Raw genomic sequence first — 20,209 nt, 5'->3', positions numbered from 1 at the left:
ACTCTCTGGTCATCAATTTGCGTCGCTGCAGAGATCTTTTGAGCTATTGGTTAATTGGTTGATATGCGATGTGCCGACATGGGGTAATTCAACTCTGCACATGTTGCAGCGACTGTGGCAGCAGAGATGAGCCCTAACGCAGTATCTCATGTCATATAGCCTGGGCAAACTCAGTACGGACGTGGCGCAAATCAATTGCTAAGTGGACACAGATGAAGGACCTCTGCACCCTTCTGCACCTTTTAGAAATGGCTACTAAGATGGTTAGCGCTGAAGATGCCATTATCAGCAGCAATATTCCGATCATCTACATGCTGGAGCACATCTTGAATAGTCTACATGTGGAGATGGTGGTCCCTGGGGAAGAGGAGGAAGTAGAGGAGTACGTAGAAGGGCTAACAATATCTCTAAGTTCCGGACTGTCATCACTCAAGCGGTTGCCATGTAAGGGTGGATTACAGTGATCATGGGAAGCTCAAGGTACCAGACAATCTATTAGTTGAAGGTGCAGGAGCCAAGGAACAAATGGAGGAGGACGAGGAGGAAGAGGTGATTGACGCGCAACAGTTAGGAGTTGAAGATGATAATGATCCCCTCTCTGTTGTCCGTGGTTGCGAGGAGGGGATGGAAGAAGCAAGCTTGAGTATTATCCCGCCACCAACACACTATGGACTGGGACCTCATGAAAGAAACCGACCCATGATCACCTTCTTGCAGCACTATTTGCAACATGATTATTGCCCGTATTGTTAGGATTTGAAATAGTGCTGACTACTGGGTTGCCACTCTGTTCGATCCATGGTACAAGAGTAAATTTTGCCAAATGCTTCCCCTCCGGAAAGGAACGCGCCCTTGCAGGAGTATAAAAACATTCTTGAAGACAATCTTGAGGGTGGTTCCCCCCAATACAGCAGTGAGGCACACAGTGTGCATCCCAGTTATAGACTTACAACAATGGGAACGTTGAATCTTCAACACAAAAAAAAAACAATTACCATCCTTGCAGCGCTGGGGTCCTGCATTACAACCCCACCAAGGACAACATCTGCAAGGAGTTTATGTTCTCCCCGTGTTTGCGAGGGTTTCCTGTAGGTATTAATTTTTCTTCCCACACTTGAAAGACATACTGATAGGAAATTTAGATTCTGAGCCCCAATAGGGACAATGTCACTAATGTCTATAAATGTCTGTAAAGTGCTGTGGAATTAATGGCGCTATAGGAGTAAAATAAATGTAAAAAAAAAAAAAATTTCTGGGAGTTGTTTCACTCTTTTTTTAGACCAGACTGTTCACCTGCAGAACAGAGTACAAGTCTGACACATAGTGAACGACTGGAAAAGATGGTACAGGAGTATCTCAAGCTCAATAACCATGCCATTTCAAATGTTTTAAATATGGAGACTCCAAGATGGGTTTCTATCTCATAGGTTGCCTTTACTGGAAGGGGTGTCAGAGCCCCATTATACTACTTCTACTATGGAGAAATTGATAATGTAAAGCGCTGTAAAATTATTGGCATTATATAAGTGAGTAAAATATATAAAGAGATATTGATTCCACTTTAGTGGTATCTGACCATAATTCTTGGACATGTTTGGTCTCCAAGTTGGGTAGCCTTCATTTGTGTTGCCTGAATTTAGCAAAGCTCTCAGAGCACTAGGCCTACACCTTTCACTCATCCACCAGTTACTGATCAATGTTTAAGCTAGAAAAACTGCTCCAAGCCCTGTCCAAGCTGACATGTGGCATGGTTTCAGGACCACGCTATTAGCACAACCAATATAGATTTTGAAATGTGGACTCCTGACTGTAGCACAATACTTACACAAAATAATTAAAAGCTGAAATGAGGCCTAGTTTCTGTAGCATGGTTGTAACAGAAAAAAATTATATTTTATCATGTCAGCACCAAACAATTAAAAGATGAAATGTAGCCTGCTTTAAGTAGCACAGTAGTATGAAAACCAATTTAGATTTTATCATGTGAACCCCTGGATGGAGAACAATATCAGCACCAAAAAATGTCAAGCTGAGATGTGGCCTGCTGTATCATCTTAGTAACAGAAGAAATTATTTTTCTTTACTGTGGATGAGGCCTGTATAACATAGAATATATGCTCCAAATAATTTCCAACTGAGATCTCCCCTACTAAATGACATTAGTAACAGCAGATTTTTTTTTTTACTGTGGATGAGGCTTGTATAAAATCGAATATATGCTCTAAACAATTTCAAACTGACATCTGACCTACTGTATCACATTAGTCACAGAAAATAGTAGATTTTTTTACTTTGCATGAGCTCTGCATACAGCTGAATTTCACCACCACAAAATGATAAATTGAGATATGGCATGCTGCATCACGTTAGTCACAGAAAAAAATAGATTTTTTTCTCTGCATGAGCTCTGCATACAGCTGAATTTCAGTGCCACAAAATGACAAGGTTAGATATGGCAAGCTGCATCATGTTAGCAACTGAATTTTATTTTTAAAGGTGTGCTCGTGCATGGAGTACAATAGAAGCCGTGCACAACAGGGTTCTATGAAATGTGTCCTGCTGTCTTTGTCTGGACCTCACTAATGGCACAAGAAAAGAAAAATCTGCTAGATGGTCTATTTCACAGCCACACAGGACACTAGCTATCTAAACTATCTGACATAGAAGCAACCGCCTAGCTAACTAGCTAAAATCTCTAATGAATCCAGGAGCAGACAAGGAGCATCCTTTCTGCACTGTTACACTGAAAAAATGGCATTAAAACAACATGGCCACTCTTTATATAGAGAGGACATGAGATTTCAGCAGCCAATGGCACAAGCCCTTGTTTCTGTACATTGTGGATGGTTCCTGCGCCCTGATTGGCTAGCCGCTATTTGCGCACATAAAGTTAGGGAAAAAAAAAAGTACAAGCATGCCACTCCTCTGAGCTCTTCCCAACCTCTCCCCTCATCAAACACGTCCCCCCCCCGCTCATCATACACCACAACTATCCTAGTCAATGTGCTAAAAATACTTTAGTGGCAATGCAATAATTTCCCGTACTTTTACCGACTTTTTTCCAAATTTTGCTGATTTTAAGAAAAAATGCTTGTGTGTCTAATCACAAATCCGAATGTGCCATATTCATGCCGAATCTGAAATTGGCTATCGTTTTGCGCTGCTTGTTTACAGTGACAGAAGGCACCAGATCATGGGGGTAGTTGTTATGATCTGCTACAGAAACTAAGGAAAGGCAGGAGATCTGTCCCTACAATAGAACTAAACTAGATCCCTACGATGTAACGGGGAACCTGATCCTGCGATCAGACCCGCTAAAGTCCTCGGCTAGTCTGAACGCAGACCTATAGATGTGGGGGAGGGATCCCTACAAGATCTAGGGACTGGGACAACTTGGACACCTCCTAGCAGAAATAGTAGCAGTCAAAGACAAACACACAACAAAAAGCATAGAGGTCCGAAGAACTAGCAAAACTAACAGAGAACGGCAATAGAGCAACAAGCTAGCTCAACAGTAGTAAATACAAATGAAGTCCAGCAAAGCCAGGAGGGCGGAGCCGGATTAAATAGGCAAAATGGTCATGTGACCAGCAAACTAAAAAAAAAACTAACAGGAGAGTTGTAACAGTACCCCCTCTACTAAGAGGATCCTCCGGATCCCCTAGGCCCAGGCTTACCAGGAAACCTCCTGTGAAATGCTCGGACAAGTCTGGGGGCAGAAACATCATCCGCCCTCACCCATGAGTTATCCTCAGGTCCGAAACCCTTCCAAGCGACGAGATACTGCAAACTCCCTCTATACCGTCTAGAATTTAGGATGCGGGAAATTTCATATTCCCCGTCCTCCACCACCGGAGGAACAGTGGCAGAGGCGTCACCATCCGACACATCAGCTTTTTTCAACAGAGAAACATGAAACACCGGATTAATCCTCCAGGACGTAGGAACCTCCAGCCTAACAGCAGATTGGTTAACTATCTGAAGTACCTTAAAGGGCCCTACGAACTTGGGACCCAATTTTTTAGAAGGAATCCTCAATCGCAGATTCTTAGAGGACAACCAAACCATGTCACCAACAGCAAACAAAACCTCTTGCCGTTTCCTATCAAAGTACCTCTTAGATTTTTTGTTAGCCTCCTGAAGATTACCACGCACATCCGTCCAAACTCTCTCCAAATCACCGGAAAAACTCTCCTCCTCAGGCACAGCCGAAACCAATTTGGAGAATGACCCAAAAGACGGATGTCTCCCAGAACAACAAAAAAAAGGCGAACACCCAGCAGAAGAGGATGTATGGTTGTTAAGAGCAAATTCAGCAAGTGGCAGAAACTCAGACCACCCCTCTTGATTGTCTGCCACAAAACAACGCAAGAACTGCTCAACATCCTGGTTCTTCCTTTCTGTCTGACCATTAGACTCAGGATGATATCCGGATGAAAACGACAAATGAACTCCCAACCTGTCACAAAAGGCACGCCAAAAACGAGCCACGAACTGAGGTCCCCTATCAGAAACAATGTCAGTAGGAACACCATGTAGTCTGACAATTTCCTTGACAAAGGCCTTGGCGAGTGTCTTAGCGCAAGGCAGTTTGATGAAGGGAACCAAGTGACACATCTTGCTAAAACGATCCACGACCACCCAGATGACCGTGAAATCTTCAGAGGGAGGAAGGTCAGTAATAAAGTCCATAGCCAGATGTGTCCAAGGTGCACTAGGAACCTCCAGAGGGCAAAGCAACCCCGCAGCAGGAGCATGCGAAGACTTGGATCTAGCACACCCAGTACATTGGCGCACCCACTTAATGACTTCCTTCTGCCATCCAGGCCACCAAAAACTGCGACCCACAAGTCTCTTGGTCTCAGAAATTCCTGGATGACCTGCCAACCGAGACTCATGACACTCAACAAACAAATCTCTCCTAAAGGTCCTAGGCACAAACAACCTCCCATGGGGAGTGTTAGATGGGGCATTCTCCTGTGCTTTAAGAATCTCATCCTCCAAAACGGAGTCCAAAGCAGCAATCACAACACCTTCTTATAAAATGGTCTCCTCTTCCTCCTCAACACCGACCATGGGAGAAAAGCTGCGAGACAAAGCATCCGCTTTAACATTCTTGGTACCCGGGATGTAAGTAACGGAAAAATTAAACCGCGAAAAAAAAAAGTGCCCACCTAGCCTGACGGGCATTGAAGCGCTTGGCAGCATCAAGATAGATCAGATTTTTATGATCAGTGAAAACCTGAACGGGAAGTTCAGCACCTTCCAAGAGATGACGCCAGTGTTCAAATGCGAGTTTAATCGCCAGCAATTCCCGATTACCAATATCGTAATTAAGTTCAGTCTCGGAAAAATTTTTTGAAAAAAAGGCACAGGGATGTACTCCATCCTTGTTTTCCTGAGACAACACAGCACCAACCCCCACAGAAGAAGCATCAACCTCAACCAAAAACGGCTTAGTCACATCAGGCTGCATAAGGATGGGAGCAGAGGTAAAACCTCTCCTTTAGAAACACAAAAGCTTCAATTGCCTCAGAAGTCCACTGAACCGCATTAGCACCTTTCCTGGTGAGATCGGTCAGCGGTTTGACAATAATAGAAACATTTTTTATGAATTTTCTGTAATAATTGGCGAAACCCAAAAACCTCTGTATCGATTTCAAACCAATAGGCCTAGGCCATTCCTGTACAGCCTGAACTTTAACCGGGTCCATCTCAAAACCTTCACTGGAGATAATGTAGCCCAAAAAACTAATTCTCTGTACAGCGAACTCACATTTCTCCAGCTTAGCAAAAAGCGAATTGTCCATTAATAACTGTAATACCTCACGTACGCTCCGCCAATGAGACTCCAGATCCGGCGAATAAATCAAAATGTCATCCAAATACACCACCACATCTTTGCCGATTAAAGGTCTAAGGATATCATTAATAAGATTCTGAAAAAATGCTGGAGCATTGGTGAGACCAAAAGGCATAACCAGACTCTCAAAATGACCCACAGGAGTGTTAAAAGCAGTCTTCCATTCATCACCCTCCTTCATGCGCAATAAATTGTATGCCCCCCGGAGATCAATTTTAGAGAACCACTTGGCCCCCACTAACTGGTTAAATAAATCGGGAATCAATGGCAGTGGGTAAGGATTGCGTACAGTAATTTTATTAATCTCACGAAAGTCCAGACAAGGACGTAAACCGCCATCTTTTTTTTTCACAAAAAAAAAACCAACAGCCGCAGGAGACTTGGAAGGCCTAATGTGACCAGCGGCCAAGCTTGTCTGTATGTATTCCTCCAAAGCCTTTCTCTCAGGAATAGTAAGATTAAATAAACGACTCTTAGGAAGAGTCGCTCCAGGGACAAATTCAATGGTACAATCATAGTCTCTATGGGGAGGCAAAACCTGCGACTCCTCCTCAGAAAAAACTCTCCAAAAATCCTGAATAGGTACAGGTAATTCCCCTTTTTCCACCGCAGCAATACGTCCGTTACAACACTTGTCATAACACTTAGGGCTCCAGGACTTAATTTCATTGGTAGACCAATCCAGTACAGGATTGTGCAATTTTAACCAGGGTAACCCCAATATTACTGGAGAAGGCAAATTATCCAATACCACCAAATCCAAATTCTCTTGATGAATACCATTAATAGTGAGGGGAAATTCACAGACCTTGTGAGTAACATTCTTCAAGAGATTGCCATCGACAGAAACCACAGCAATAGGGGATGACAAAGTTTTAGGTTCTAATCTAAGTTTTTCCAAGAATCCCCCATCAATCACATTCAGAGTAGATCCACAATCCACAAATACCCGAAATTCAATTAATTCATCCTGAGCAGCAGTAGTGGCAGATAGGAATACCCCCTTAGAATTTAAACAGGCAATACGAGCATGACTGACCATTTTTTTTTCTTTCTTCTTACGAAGCACACAGCTCTTAATAAAATGACCAGAATTTCCGCAATAGAAACACAAGCCTTCAGAAAGTCGGCGGTCTTTTTCCTGAAAGCGGGGTGCCATCGCCCCAATTTCCATCGGCTCTCCATTGTCAGCACAGAACCTCTCAGGACTCGAAGCTGACATAGCAGAGGATTTGATGTCATTAACCCTTGCACACAGTCTCCTGTCCACCCGTATAGCTAATTGCATTGCCTCCTGCAAGTTTCCAGGTGTGGGATAAGCAATCAGTAAATCCTTAACCCTTTCACCTAGGCCTGCCAGAAACAAGCTTTTCAAAGCTGAATCGTTCCACCCTACCTGGGCAGACCACCGACGGAAGTGAGAACAATATTTTTCCACATTACCTGATCCCTGTCTCAAACGTCTTAATTCAGACTCAGCAGATGAGACACGATCAGGATCATCGTACAACAAACCCAAAGCAGAAAAAAACCTATTCACTGAACTAAAGCACGGATCACTAGGATGGAGAGAGAAGGCCCATCCCTGAGGTTCTTTGCGCAAAAGTGACATTATGAACCCTATGCGCTGTGATTCATCACCAGAGGATCCGGGTCTCAAACGAAAATATAATAGACAAGCATTTTTAAAAGAAAAAAAATCTTGTTGTTCGCCAAAAAATAGATCAGGCAGACGTACCTTTGATCCACAAAATGTGCTCCAGAACAGCTACTCACGTGTTGTTGGAGCTTGGTCACCTCCAGAGAGAGTCCCTGCAAGCGTTGAGCCAAATCTTGCACCGAGATCATGATGGAAAACTGGAGGTCTTTCCCCAGAGAAAATCCTTTCCTTTTTATTTTTTTTTATTTTTTATTTTTTTATGGCTGGACTTACTGTTATGATCTGCTACAGAAACTAAGGAAAGACAGGAGAACTGTCCCTACAATAGAACTAAACTAGATCCCTACGATGTAACGGGGAACCTGATCCTGCGATCAGACCCGCTTAAGTCCTCGGCTAGTCTGAACGCAGACCTATAGATGTGGGGGAGGGATCCCTACAAGATCTAGGGACTGGGACAAGTTGGACACCTCCTAGCAGAAATAGTAGCAGTCAAAGACAAACACACAACAAAAAGCATAGAGGTCCGAAGAACTAGCAAAACTAACAGAGAACGGCAATAGAGCAACAAGCTAACTCAACAGTAGTAAATACAAATGAAGTCCAGCAAAGCCAGGAGGGCGGAGCCGGATTAAATAGGCAAAATGGTCATGTGACCAGCAAACTAAAAAAAAACTAACAGGAGAGTTGTAACAGTAGTAGTCCCATCAGCCGGCTCCTATGACACGCGGTGGGACGCCTGGCAGTGTGAACCCATAGCGTTTTGACCGGCGGTAGAGATGTTACTGTCGATCACTGCCCCTGTTTCCCGCTCTGTCACACAAATGACAGCATGAGAAACCCTAACATAACCCTACCCCTAACCCTAGAGTTTATTTTTTACGCCATTCCTCATGCGGTATAAGTGATTAGACGAGTTTATTCTTTTAGTCGGTGCGATTACAGCGATACCAGATTCATATCGGGTTTTTATGTTTTGCAGCTGTCAGACACTAAGAGACGCTTTTTTTTGCAAAGAGTAGTTTTTGCAATCATTTTTCCATATTTCGTCCGACAGAGTCATATAAGGGCTTGTTTTTTGCAGGACAAGTTGATGTTTTTATTGTTTACCTTTTTGGGCATGTGACAAAATTTGGATAAATATTGGTTCACAAAGAAGCTGACTGGATATGAGTGAATAAATTTGAGTGTCAGCACCATTTCTGAACTGTAAAAGGCCATCAAAATGTATATAAAAAGAAACTTTCTACTCACTCCAACTCTCTGGCCCCTCTGCTATTCACCACAACTCCTCTGGTCCTAGTTGCATCTTCAGATTCCCACCGTTCGAGTTGAATTCAGTGATCATTTACCAAGGCCCAGAAATCCAGGTAGAATAAGGCCTGGGGCTTCTGAGGGTTATGCACATACTTCTGCAAGATTATGGCGCACGTCATGATGCCATGACTAATCTTTAGTGTGCGATTGTACAGAACCCTCCCAAGCCCTCATCACACAGCAGTAATTTAGTCAGTATCTCACATCAGTATTTGTAAACCAAAACCAGGAGAGGGACAATCAGAGGAAAAGTAGAATAGTAACACTTCACCACTTCTGTATTTTTCACCCACTCCTGGTTTGATGTGAAATACAGGCCATAATACTACCGTGAGAACGTAGACTAAGGCTGACCAATGACTCGAGTGATCTCATTCAATTGCTGATTGCCAATCTTTTGAGTTCATACCTGTTAAACATACACTGTGTGCAGAATTATTAGGCAAGTTGTATTTTAGGGGATTATTTTTATTATTGATCAACAATTATGTTCTCAATCAACCCAAAAGACTCATAAATATCCAAGCTTAATATTTTTGGAAGTTGGAGTGGTTTTTTTTTAGAGTTGGCTATCTTAGGAGGATATCTGTTTGTGCAGGTAACTATTACTGTGCAGAATTATTAGGCAACTTAATAAAAACCAAATATAATCCCATCTCACTTGTTTATTTTCACCAGGTAAACCAATATCAGTGCACAAAATTTAGAAATAAACATTTCTGACATGCAAAAACACAAACCAAAAAAATTAGTGATTAGTATAGTCACCTTTCTTTATGATGACACTCAACAGCCTTCCATCGATAGATTCTGTCAGTTGCTTGATCTGTTTTCGATCAACATTGTGTGCAGCAGCCACCACAGCCTCCCAGACACTGTTCCGAGAGGTGTACTGTTTTCCCTCCCTGTAGATCTCATATTTTATGATGGACCACAGGTTCTCTATGGGGTTCAGATCAGGTGAACAAGGGGGCCATGTCATTATTTTTTCTTCTTTTAGACCTTTACTGGCCAGCCACGCAGTGGAGTAGTTGGATGCATGTGCTGGAGCATTGTCCTGCATGAAAATCATGTTTTTCTTGAACGATACCAACTTCTTCCTGTATCACTGCTTGAAGAAGTTGTCTTCCAGAAACTGGCAGTAGGTCTGGGAGTTGATTTTCACTACATCCTCAACCCGAAAAGGTCCCACAAGTTCATCTTTGATGATACCAGCCCATACCAGTACCCCACCTCCACCTTGCTGGCGTCTGAGTCGGAGTGGAGCTCTCTGTCCTTTACTGATCCAACCTCTGGCCCATCCATCTGGCGCATCAAGAGTCACTCTCATTTCATCAGTCCATAAAACCTTTGAAAAATCAGTCTTAAGAGATTTCTTGGCCCATTCTTGACGTTTTATCTTATGTTTCTTGTTCATAGGTGGTCGTTTTTTAGCCTTCCTTACCTTGGCCATGTCCCTGAGTATCGCACACCTTGTGCTTTTTGATACTCCAGTAATGTTGCAGCTCTGAAATATGGCAAAACTGGTGGCGAATGGCATCTTGGCAGCTTCATGCTTGATTTTCCTCAATTCATGGGCAGTTATTTTGCGCCTTTTTTGGCCAACACGCTTCTTGTGACCCTGTTGGCTATTTGCCATGAAACGCTTGATTGTTTGGTGATCACGCTTCAAAAGTTTGGAAATTTCAAGACTGCTACATCCCTCTGCAAGACATCTCACAATTTTGGACTTTTCAGAGCCTATCAAATCTCTCTTCTGACCCATTTTGTCAAAGGAAAGGAAGTTGCCTAATAATTAAGCACACCTTATATAGAGTGTTGATGTCATTAGTCAACACCCCTCCTCATTACAGAGATGCACATCACCAGATTTACTTAATTAGTAGTTGGCTCTCAAGCGTATGAAGCTTGGAGTAGGACAACATGTATAAAAAGTATCAAAGTATCATGTGATCAAAATACTCATTTGCCTAATAATTCTGCACACAGTGTACATAGTTTCACTTTCTTATATTGTTTCTTATGTTTTTTTTAGTATATCATTGCTGGAGCTTTAACAATCAGTGCTCAAAAAAGACAAAGTATCCCTCAGGTGAGTTCTTCCTGAAGTTTGAAATATGCAAATTAAATATTTTCTTATAGAGATGTGGTAAAGTTTAACATGTCAAATAATGTACAGTACTATCCTGATAACTTGTCATATAAGGTTATCTATCTAAAGGAATTAATATAAATTGAGGGTTTACTAGGCTGAGAAGGTAAGTTTTTAGTTATGCACGTGACCATATTTAGACGATTTGCATACTTGCAGTTAGAAGCTGACTAGATTTTCAATGTTCTATTGAGAGAAGCAGATAAAAGCCTCGTTGGCCCATAACTATTTATGCATATTGCATAAATGCGGTGTCGTGAACATCCACTAGCGTGGGGCACACAGGGAAACACCAGCTCCAGAGGACTGCTCCGCAGTGGCGGCTCCCTTTGGACGCATTCCACAGGTGGCTTCACGAAAAACTTCACAAATCTCATATAAATAAATCCCCCTTTTTTATTGACCGCCCTGGGTCACGGACCGGGCCAGCCACCGTGATATCCCCGCTGTACCGGCATCCATAGCCCCTGCTGCCGAGTAACCCCCACGGCCCAGGGGGCGCGTCAACCTTGGCGTCACAAACAGGATTCCGTGCCCGTTGCCACCGGGTACTGTGCGCCTTAAGGACTGTAGTACTCACTGTGGTGAAGGTTTCCCGCCATTCCCGAGATTTCCCACCATTGTCCGCCATCTTCCTGTCGCCACGCGGGAAGCAGAGGGGCGTTACCGCTGGAAGCGCGCAAAGCCCAGGACACGCCCCGCCCCTTACGTCGAACCAGGAAACGTCAGGTCCTGGAAGGAGTCCAGAGGACGCTCTGACGTCAGACGCGAGCGACGCAAGGTCCTGGAAGAAGACTGTCGCGTGCGGAGCTGCGGCCTACCTGATAGTGAAGAAGGTAGGCTCCGGTTCACTAGGGGGGCGCAATCATGGCCGACGACCAGCAAGCCGCCGGAGCACCGGTGAATGCTCCTGATGCCTGGCGCTGCACAGACCAGAGCGGCCGCTCTACCAGCAGGGGTTGTGACTCCGTTAATACCCATGGCCCTGCCGTATATCCCTGGAGCAAAATGGCTTCCCCAGTATAATGGCAAACCAGACACCCTGTCTGGATTCAAGAGAAAAATATGTGGTGTACTGGACATGTATTCTATGACTGGCAAGCAGAGAGCCGCTGTTGTGTTAGGACAATTGACTGGTGCTGCAGAGCGGGAAGTTGATACCTGGCCAGCCGCAGGCCAGGAATCAGTATCCATCATCTTTAAGAGACGGCAAACTGTGTTTGAAAACCGCACTGAGACAGATCTCCGGACGAGGTTCTACCACTGTGCCCAGAAACCTGAGGACAGTGTCCGGGACTACGCCTGGCGCTTAGAGGAAGTCCTGCGGGCCCTGAAACAGGTTAGTCCAGCCAGCATACAAAATGAAAATAAAATGCTGACGGAGTAGTTCATCCGGGTTTGAGGTCCCAGGAGAAGAGCAGAACTGTACGGTGGTGGGCCTTAGACCATCCAGAAGCCACCTTTGACACCCTTAAGGACATGGCTATAAAGGGGCTGCAGCCCCTGGAGACAACAGATACTGCTATCCAGCGTTACCAGGGTGGGGCCACCCCAGTGCCCGCATCACCCACTGCTCCTTCATTAACGGCCGAAACAAAGATGCAAACAGTGCCCCCTAGCGAGCTGGACAGCCTGCGCTCTGAAGTGCGCCAGTTAAGTAAAACCCTGGCCACTGTCCTGAACACCCTGCAGCTACAGACGGAGCCTGAACCGGAAGGAAGCATCCTACTGGCCGACAGCCCTGAGGATGTCCCCTGGATGAGGAGAAGGAGGACAATGCCACCCCGTGGGAGGACCAACGACCAATGTCACCCTCCAGGAGACTTCGTCTGCCACCGCTGCCACAAGGCAGGCCACACAGCGCAGAACTGTCCTTTAAACGAGCAAACCCTGGGGCAGAGGGCCGACACCCAGAAGTAAATCAACCAGGCCCATCAAGCTGGTATCACCGGTTCGTAGGAGGAAGGCCTTTCCTGTCCATCGTGCTGGATGGGATAGCAACAACTGCATTACTGGACACCGGCTCGCAGGTAACCATCAAACCTGATGTCCTCTACAAAAGGTACTGGTCCGTAGATGAACTCCAGCCGCCAGCCCCAAACCTCTCCGTGTATGCCTCTAACGGCCTTCCTCTTAACCTAGTAGGGGTTAAGGACGTGACAGTGAAGGTGGGGAGAGCGGAGCTAAAGGACCAAGGACTGATTGTAGTGGAGTCTAACCCTGGTGATACAAACTTGTATATGACACTAGGTACAAATATTGTCGGTAACTGTTTGGGAGAAGTGTTGTTTTTGCTGCAACAGATTGCTGACACCGCCAAACCAGGGCAGAGGAAGGTGCTCCAGAGAGAGATACGAGCCCTCCTGTACCAGCAACAGGTAAAGCTAACCGGTGGTGAGACTGGAAATGTATGGGTGACAGACCCGATACCCATTGTGATTCCCCCGATGAGTGAAATGCTGATTTGGTGTAGGGCAGCAATAGGTCTCAAGGGACAGAACTACCAGGCGGTAGTGGAGCCCATTAGCTCAGAGCACAGACCTACACTCTTAACTGCCAGGGGGGTGGTTGATGTACGCAATGGGAGGGTACCTGTACGTCTCCTAAATTGTGGGGAGGATGAAGTTAAGCTACCAAGATACGCCACTGTTGCCAGGTTGTATACTGTGAATGATGATGCCATACACACAGTGAAATCCTTGACCGCACCAGATACAGTGGAGGACAATGACTCCGAAGCTCAGCTGGAGGTTTGGTGTCAACAGCTCCATGTTGGGACTGATGCCACTCCTGTCCATCAAAAACAAGGTGTATACAGGGTGGTCCAGGAATACGAACAGGTATTCAGCAAACACCCACTTGATTTTGGGAGAATTAAAGGGGTACACACCATATACCCACAGGTGGCCATCCACCCATCAAAGAACGTTACAGGCCCATACCACCAGCACACTACCAGAAAGTGAAGGAAATGTTGCATGACATGAAGAAAGCAGGGGTAATAAGAGATAGCTGTAGCCCCTGGGCAGCTCCCCTGGTCCTGGTCAGGAAAAAGGATGGAAGCATGAGGATGTGTGTAGATTACAGACAGGTAAATCGCATAACACATAAAGATGCATACTCTTTGCCCCATATAGAGGAATCCCTGGCTGCACTAAAATCTGCAAATTACTTCTCTACCCTTGACCTCACTAGTGGGTACTGGCAAGTAGCGGTTGCTGAGGAGGACCGGGAGAAGAAGGCCTTTACTACCCCGATGGGACTCTGCGAGTTCAACAGTATGCCGTTCGGACTCTGCAACACCCCTGGAACATTCCAGAGATTGATGGAGTGCTGTTTGGGACACCGTAACTTCGATATCGTGCTGCTATACCTGGATGATGTGATAGTGTACTCAAAGACGTATGAGGACCATTTGAAGCACCTGGCGGAGGTATTTGAGTCGTTGTCCCGGTATGGGATGAAATTGAAACCTTCCAAGTGCCACCTGCTCAAACAGAAGGTTCAGTACCTGGGGCACATCGTCAGTCCAGAAGGAGTAGCACCAGACCCGGAGGTCACTGCCATCCAGATATTGCCAGAGCCGAAGAATCACAAGGAGGTACGTCAGTTCCTGGGACTGGTCGGGAACTACCGGAGATTTGTAAAGGACTACACAAAGAAGGCAGCGCCTTTGCAAGATCTCCTGGTAGGACAGTCCAACAGAGGCAAAAACCCCCCCTTCCAGTGGGGTAAAGAGCAGGCTGAATCCTTTGCAGTGATGAAAGAGATCCTGACTGGCGAAGAGATCCTGGCATACCCTGACTACAGCCAACCTTTCCTGCTGTACACTGATGCCAGCAACGAGGGACTAGGAGCTGTGTTAAGCCAGAAGCAGTATGGCAAAGAGAAGGTGATCGCCTATGCCAGCAGGAAGCTTCGTCCTACTCCTTCAAGTTGGAGTTCCTGGCCTTGGTCTGGGCCATCACTGAACGATTCAAGCACTACCTCGCCTCCACTAAGTTCACGGCCTATACTGACAACAACCCCTTGACGCATCTAGAGACAGCCAAGTTGGGAGCCATGGAATAGAGTTGGATGGCCCGGCTGTCAAACTATCAGTTCCCCATCAAATACCGGGCAGGCCACAAGAACGCCAACGCCGATGCCCTATCCAGAATGCCTCACCAGTTGGACACTGAAGAAGAAGTGGATGACCTGGAGGAGATTGAGCTACCTGCCTTCCACAGAAATGGGATGGTACACGAGCAGCGCACCTGCAGGAGGTATCGTGGTAAGACACTAAACCCTTTACCTCATCACAGTTGGGAGGAGACCCAGGACAGCGACCCGTTGTCAGCCGTATCAAAGAACTGATAACCCAGGAAGGTTCCTCCCTGGAGAAGGATGCTTCTCCATAAGCCAAGCAACTGTGGAATGAGAGTAGCCGGCTGTTCATCTATACAGAGAAACTGTGCCGAAGGTATGTCAACCCCAGGACCCATGAGATGGTATGGCAGATCGTAGTGCCCAGAACAGACATCCAGATGGTATTGGAGGCTGTCGTGCCCCCGGTGGGGCCTTACTGTCTGGGGCAGTATATATGTATATCACGGTGGCTGGCCCAGGGCGGACAGTGCACCAAAAAAGGGGGTTTAATAATATGAAAATAAAAGTTCGTGACGCCACCTGTGGATTCTGGTAAGAGGTTACCAGCGCTGCGACAGTCCACTGAGGCTGATGTTAGGGGCAGCTTTGATGGGACGGCTCCCCACAGGTGGAGCAGGCCTCAGGGCAGTGTAGAATGAATGGAGGTGGGTTCGCTGGGCGTTGTGGTGCAGGTAGGGAACGATGGCGCAGCCGGAGTAACGGACAGAGGCAGGGGGTTTTGCTTCGTTACCTTTACTGATACAGCTGTTAGATATGGTAAAGGGTACTCTAGGTGAAGGGCGCACTTTTGGACTTCTCCCCAGTGAGCGGGTATAAGGCCTCCTGTTCCGTGTCTGTCTCTGTGTAAGCTCCTGGCCAGCCTGCAACTGTGCCTAGCTTATGTGTCCTGCTTTTACTTAACCTGTTGCTCTGAGGTGGGACCTCTGGTTGGTAACCACTTTCCCTGGACGTTGGCACCTTCCTGGTTCCTGGTCCTGTGAGTCTAGCTTCAGGTCTGCCAGGGACTTGTAGTCCTCCTGGGATTCCGGTTAACCCTACTGGGTGTGAAGGGTCCCTGTAGGCTCGGATCCGGTGTCCGGTAAATATACTGGGGTGAGCCTGGTATGCTCCTCTGCCCCCTTTATCACTCCTTCTCTCCTCGCCGTCGGCCACGCGCGGGGCCTTCACTACAAGGCAGTTGGCGTGCTGAGTCTTCACCGCTCTCTGAGCCTCGGCACGCTCTCTGTCTGGCTTCAGAGCTGCTGGAGGCCTAGCTTGCCTCTCACAGCAGCCTGTGTGCTGCTCACTCTCTGAGCACACTGCAACACTAACCTGACTTGGACTGAAGACTCTGACCAATCTCTAACTCAGGCTCAGACTCAACTCCACTGCCTGGCTCCACCTTCCCTTTATATATCCTGTAATGCAGCGCCTTGCTGCATTGCTAAAATGTCCAGGGGGTGTGTTCTAGCTGACTATGTACCTCCCCTCAGGTGACTGATCACATGACTGTGAAATCATCACAGGTCCTATGTGCACAGACTGATATATAAACCCTAGTAGTTTTGAAACAGGTGTGAAAGGCATGAGGCCTGATCCCTGTGTGTGGGACACCATTAGCCTGGAGAGGCTGGAAGAGAGAGGCCTGGAGAGGCCTGGTGAGGCCTGGTGAGGCCAGAGGCTAAATCCCTGTTTTTGGGACGCAGTAGCCATGGAAGGCACGTGGCTTGGAGACCATGGCTGGGAAGCCTTAAAGCCACAGCTGTGGCAGAACAGAGCTGAGAGAAACAGCTAAGACCCAGCAATGGTTAAAATGGTTCTTTATATGGACATTGATGTTGTACCTTGCTGAAGTCTGTATCTAAAGCCAAGCAGGCATGTCTGCCATTGGAAAGGTCTCCTGGATGTTATGTGTATAACCATGCCGGTGAGCCACTGAGATGGACTATGTTATGTGCAGTTATGAAGTGTAATAAACTGCTGGATGTCGTGTTATCTGAAAACATGGCTGGTGTGCTTTAATTAACCCCGTGAAGCAAGTGTCCCCCAACGTGATGAATAGCGCTACCTTACATGTGGTTCGAGAATGCGGGCTACTGCAGCCCGGTTGCTAGGGGCAACTGCAGCCCGGTTGCTAGGGGTAACGGCACAGGACGACGAGTGTGGATACTAGCATCTTGCTGTGACTCGGCGGGGTCACAAAGATTAAAGCATCTTGCTGTGACTCGGCGGGGTCATGAAGATTAAAGCATCTTGCTGTGACTTGGCGGGGTCACAAAGATTAAAGCACCTTGCTGTGACTCGGCAGGTGTTACGAAAATTGTCATCACACTCAAACCTGATTTGCTGTGGCTCAGAGGGGCCACGAAAATTTTCCAGGGAGAGCGGTGTGTGTGAATAGTGTACCACGATGGCTGTGAACGGAGCAGCAAAAGAAAATGAAACTTTAGAGCAGTTAAAGTGCCGGTTAAAACCGCAGCAGGAATGTGAGAAACGTCTACAGGACATGGTGGAGGAACCGCAGGAGCTGTGGGCACCGTATAGAATGGCGGCAGTGGACCATTCTGTGGACTCTCCAGGGGCGCCAGTATTGTCTCAGAGTGCCCGGGGAGGTGGTAAGAGATGTTGTGAACTGAGTCCTAAGTTTATTGTTGATTTTTTTTTGTAAAAATTCTCCTACAGGTGTAGGTGTCCAAAAGGGGGCGGAGTATAAAAAGGGGGCGGATTTCCAAAAGAGCGTGGAGTATAGAAAGCCAAAATTTGTTACTGGTTGTGGGTTTTTGCCGCCTAAAAATGACAATTTGACCGTTGATAACGGGGTAGCTCCAGTAGAAGGGGTTGACGTCAAAGTGGGAGGTGACTTATTGGTCCATGACACCATGGGGAGTAACACAGACCCCGTAGCTGACGGTGACACTTTGAAAGTAGAAGGAGAGTTCAGTCAGGAGGAGCTAAATGAGGAGAGAACGTCCCCCTCTCGTCGTCGACGGCGCAAGAGCCACAAAAAGGTTGCTCCTATAGTCTTTGCTGCAAGTGAAAATAAAGAAAATGTAGTACTGTGTGCCTTTGTTTCAAGTGTGGATCCTCCTTTAGAGGCAGAAGAGGAGGTGACGTTGCCAGTAGCAACCTCCGATACAGTACTGAGACAGAAGGATCAGGATCTGACAGCCATGAAAGAGGAGGCAGCCAGTCATGACCAAGAGCTGGAGCCTATCAGGCAGCAGTGTCAGAGTGACGTGCAGCAACTATGGGAAAACCTGGAGTCTGAACGGCAGAAAATATACCAGGTTGTGAGGAACTTACAGCAAGAACTGGAGGAAAGCAACGAGGAAGTTAACCAATGGAAGGAAATGTTCCATGGAATTAACCCCTTAATAACATCTGACGTACTAATACGCGTCTGTGCCCTGGGACTTAAGAGTCAGACCCGTATTAGTACGTCATCGCGATCGCGCGCGCACACAGGCTGTGCGGGCGCGATCGCCGCCGGGTGTCAGCTGATTGTCACAGCTGACACCCGGTACTATGTGCAGGGAGCGGTCACGCACCGCTCCCAGCACATTAACCCCCGCGATGCTGCGATCGAAGTCGATCGCGGCATTGCGGGGGCAAGGGGAGGTGATCGGCGATACTCACCTCCTCTTCCGGCTTCCAGCGCAGTCTGCAAAGGCTTCCCGGGTGTTGCCATGACGACCCGATGTCGTCATGACAACATCCGGGTCACCAGAGAGCAGGAAGATTGCTTGGACATGCGCAGTGCATCTCCAAGCAATCTTCACACTGTGCACTTCTGACAGCCTTCATGGCATAGGGATGGTGCTCCATTCCTGTGCCATGCAGGCGATCAGAAAAAAAAAAGTGAAAGTCCCAGAGTGGGACAAAGTAATAAAGTGTATAAACTGTGTGAAAGTGGAAAAAAAAAAAAAAAAAATGTGCAAAAATATTATAAAAAAATAAAAAAAATAATACACCAAAAATAAAAATATAATGTACCCATCAATAAATATTATTATAAAAAAAATAAAAAAAAAAAATAAAAGTACACATATTTGGTATCGCCGCGTCCGGAACAACCTGACCTATAAAACTGTCCCACTAGTTAACCCCTTCAGTGAACACGGTAAAAAAAAAAAAAAAAAAAACAAGCAAAAAACAATGCTTTATCACCATACCGCCAAACAAAAAGTGGAATAACACGCGATCAAAAAGACGCATATAAATAAAAATGATACCGCTGAAAACGTCATCTCGTCCCGCAAAAAACAAGCCACCATATAGCTCCATCAGCCGAAAAATAAAAAAGTTATAGCTCTCAGAATAAAGCGATACTAAAAAATATTTTTTTCTATAAAATAGCTTTTATTGTGTATAAGCGCCAAAACATAGAAAAATGATACAAATGTGGTACCGCTGTAAACGTACTGACCCGAAGAGTAAAGCTGCCTCATCAATTTTACCACACGCGGAACAGAATAAAAAAAAAAAAAAAAAACAATTCCTGAATTGTTGGTTTCTGTTTATTCTGCCTCCCAAAAATCGGAATAGAAAGCGATCAAAAAATGTCACGTGCCTGAAAATGGCACCAATAACAACGTCAAGTCATCCCGCAAAAAACGAGCCGTCACATGACTGTCTGCCAAAATCTGGAAAAATTATAGCTCTCAAAATATGGCGATGCAAAAACTAGATTTTACAAAAAATGCGTCTTTTAGTGTGTGACAGCTGTCAGTCATAAAAACCCCATATGATTCTGGCATTGCTGTAATCACACCGACCCGAAGAATAAAGTCGTCTAATCACTTATACCGCACAAGGAACGGCGTCAAAAATAAACTCTTGAGTTAGGATTGGGCTAGGGTTAGGGCTGGGTTTGGGGCTAGGGTTGTGCTGGGGCTAGGGTTGTGCTGGGGCTAGGGTTGTGCTGGGGCTAGGGTTGTGCTAGGGTTAGGGCTGGGGTTGGGATTTTTTTCAAAAGTAAGAAAAAAAGATGACGATATGGCGACTAGTGTTGAGAGCAAGTGCTCGCTACTTGAGTTTGCATCGGGTGCTCTGGTATGCATTTAGTATCGTGGGTATTTGAGTGACATGC

At 46.1% G+C, this 20,209-nt stretch overlaps 1 protein-coding gene across 1 annotated transcript in view; it reads left to right on the top strand.

Annotated features, from left to right (window-relative positions):
* LOC141271150 (membrane-spanning 4-domains subfamily A member 4A-like) overlaps positions 1 to 20,209 on the top strand; it is a 193,375-nt gene that overhangs the window by 105,625 nt on the left and 67,541 nt on the right. The window contains exon 4 of the mRNA XM_073681252.1: positions 10,876 to 10,932. Within this exon, the coding sequence (XP_073537353.1) occupies positions 10,876 to 10,932 (57 nt within the window). The remainder of the gene's footprint in view (positions 1 to 10,875; positions 10,933 to 20,209) is intronic.

The sequence above is a fragment of the Phyllobates terribilis genome, unplaced genomic scaffold (genome assembly GCF_046119375.1).
Source record: "Phyllobates terribilis strain yellow unplaced genomic scaffold, ASM4611937v1 Scaffold_5__5_contigs__length_657084704, whole genome shotgun sequence".
Lineage (NCBI taxonomy): Eukaryota > Metazoa > Chordata > Amphibia > Anura > Dendrobatidae > Phyllobates > Phyllobates terribilis.
This window is presented reverse-complemented; position numbering and strand designations above follow the sequence as displayed.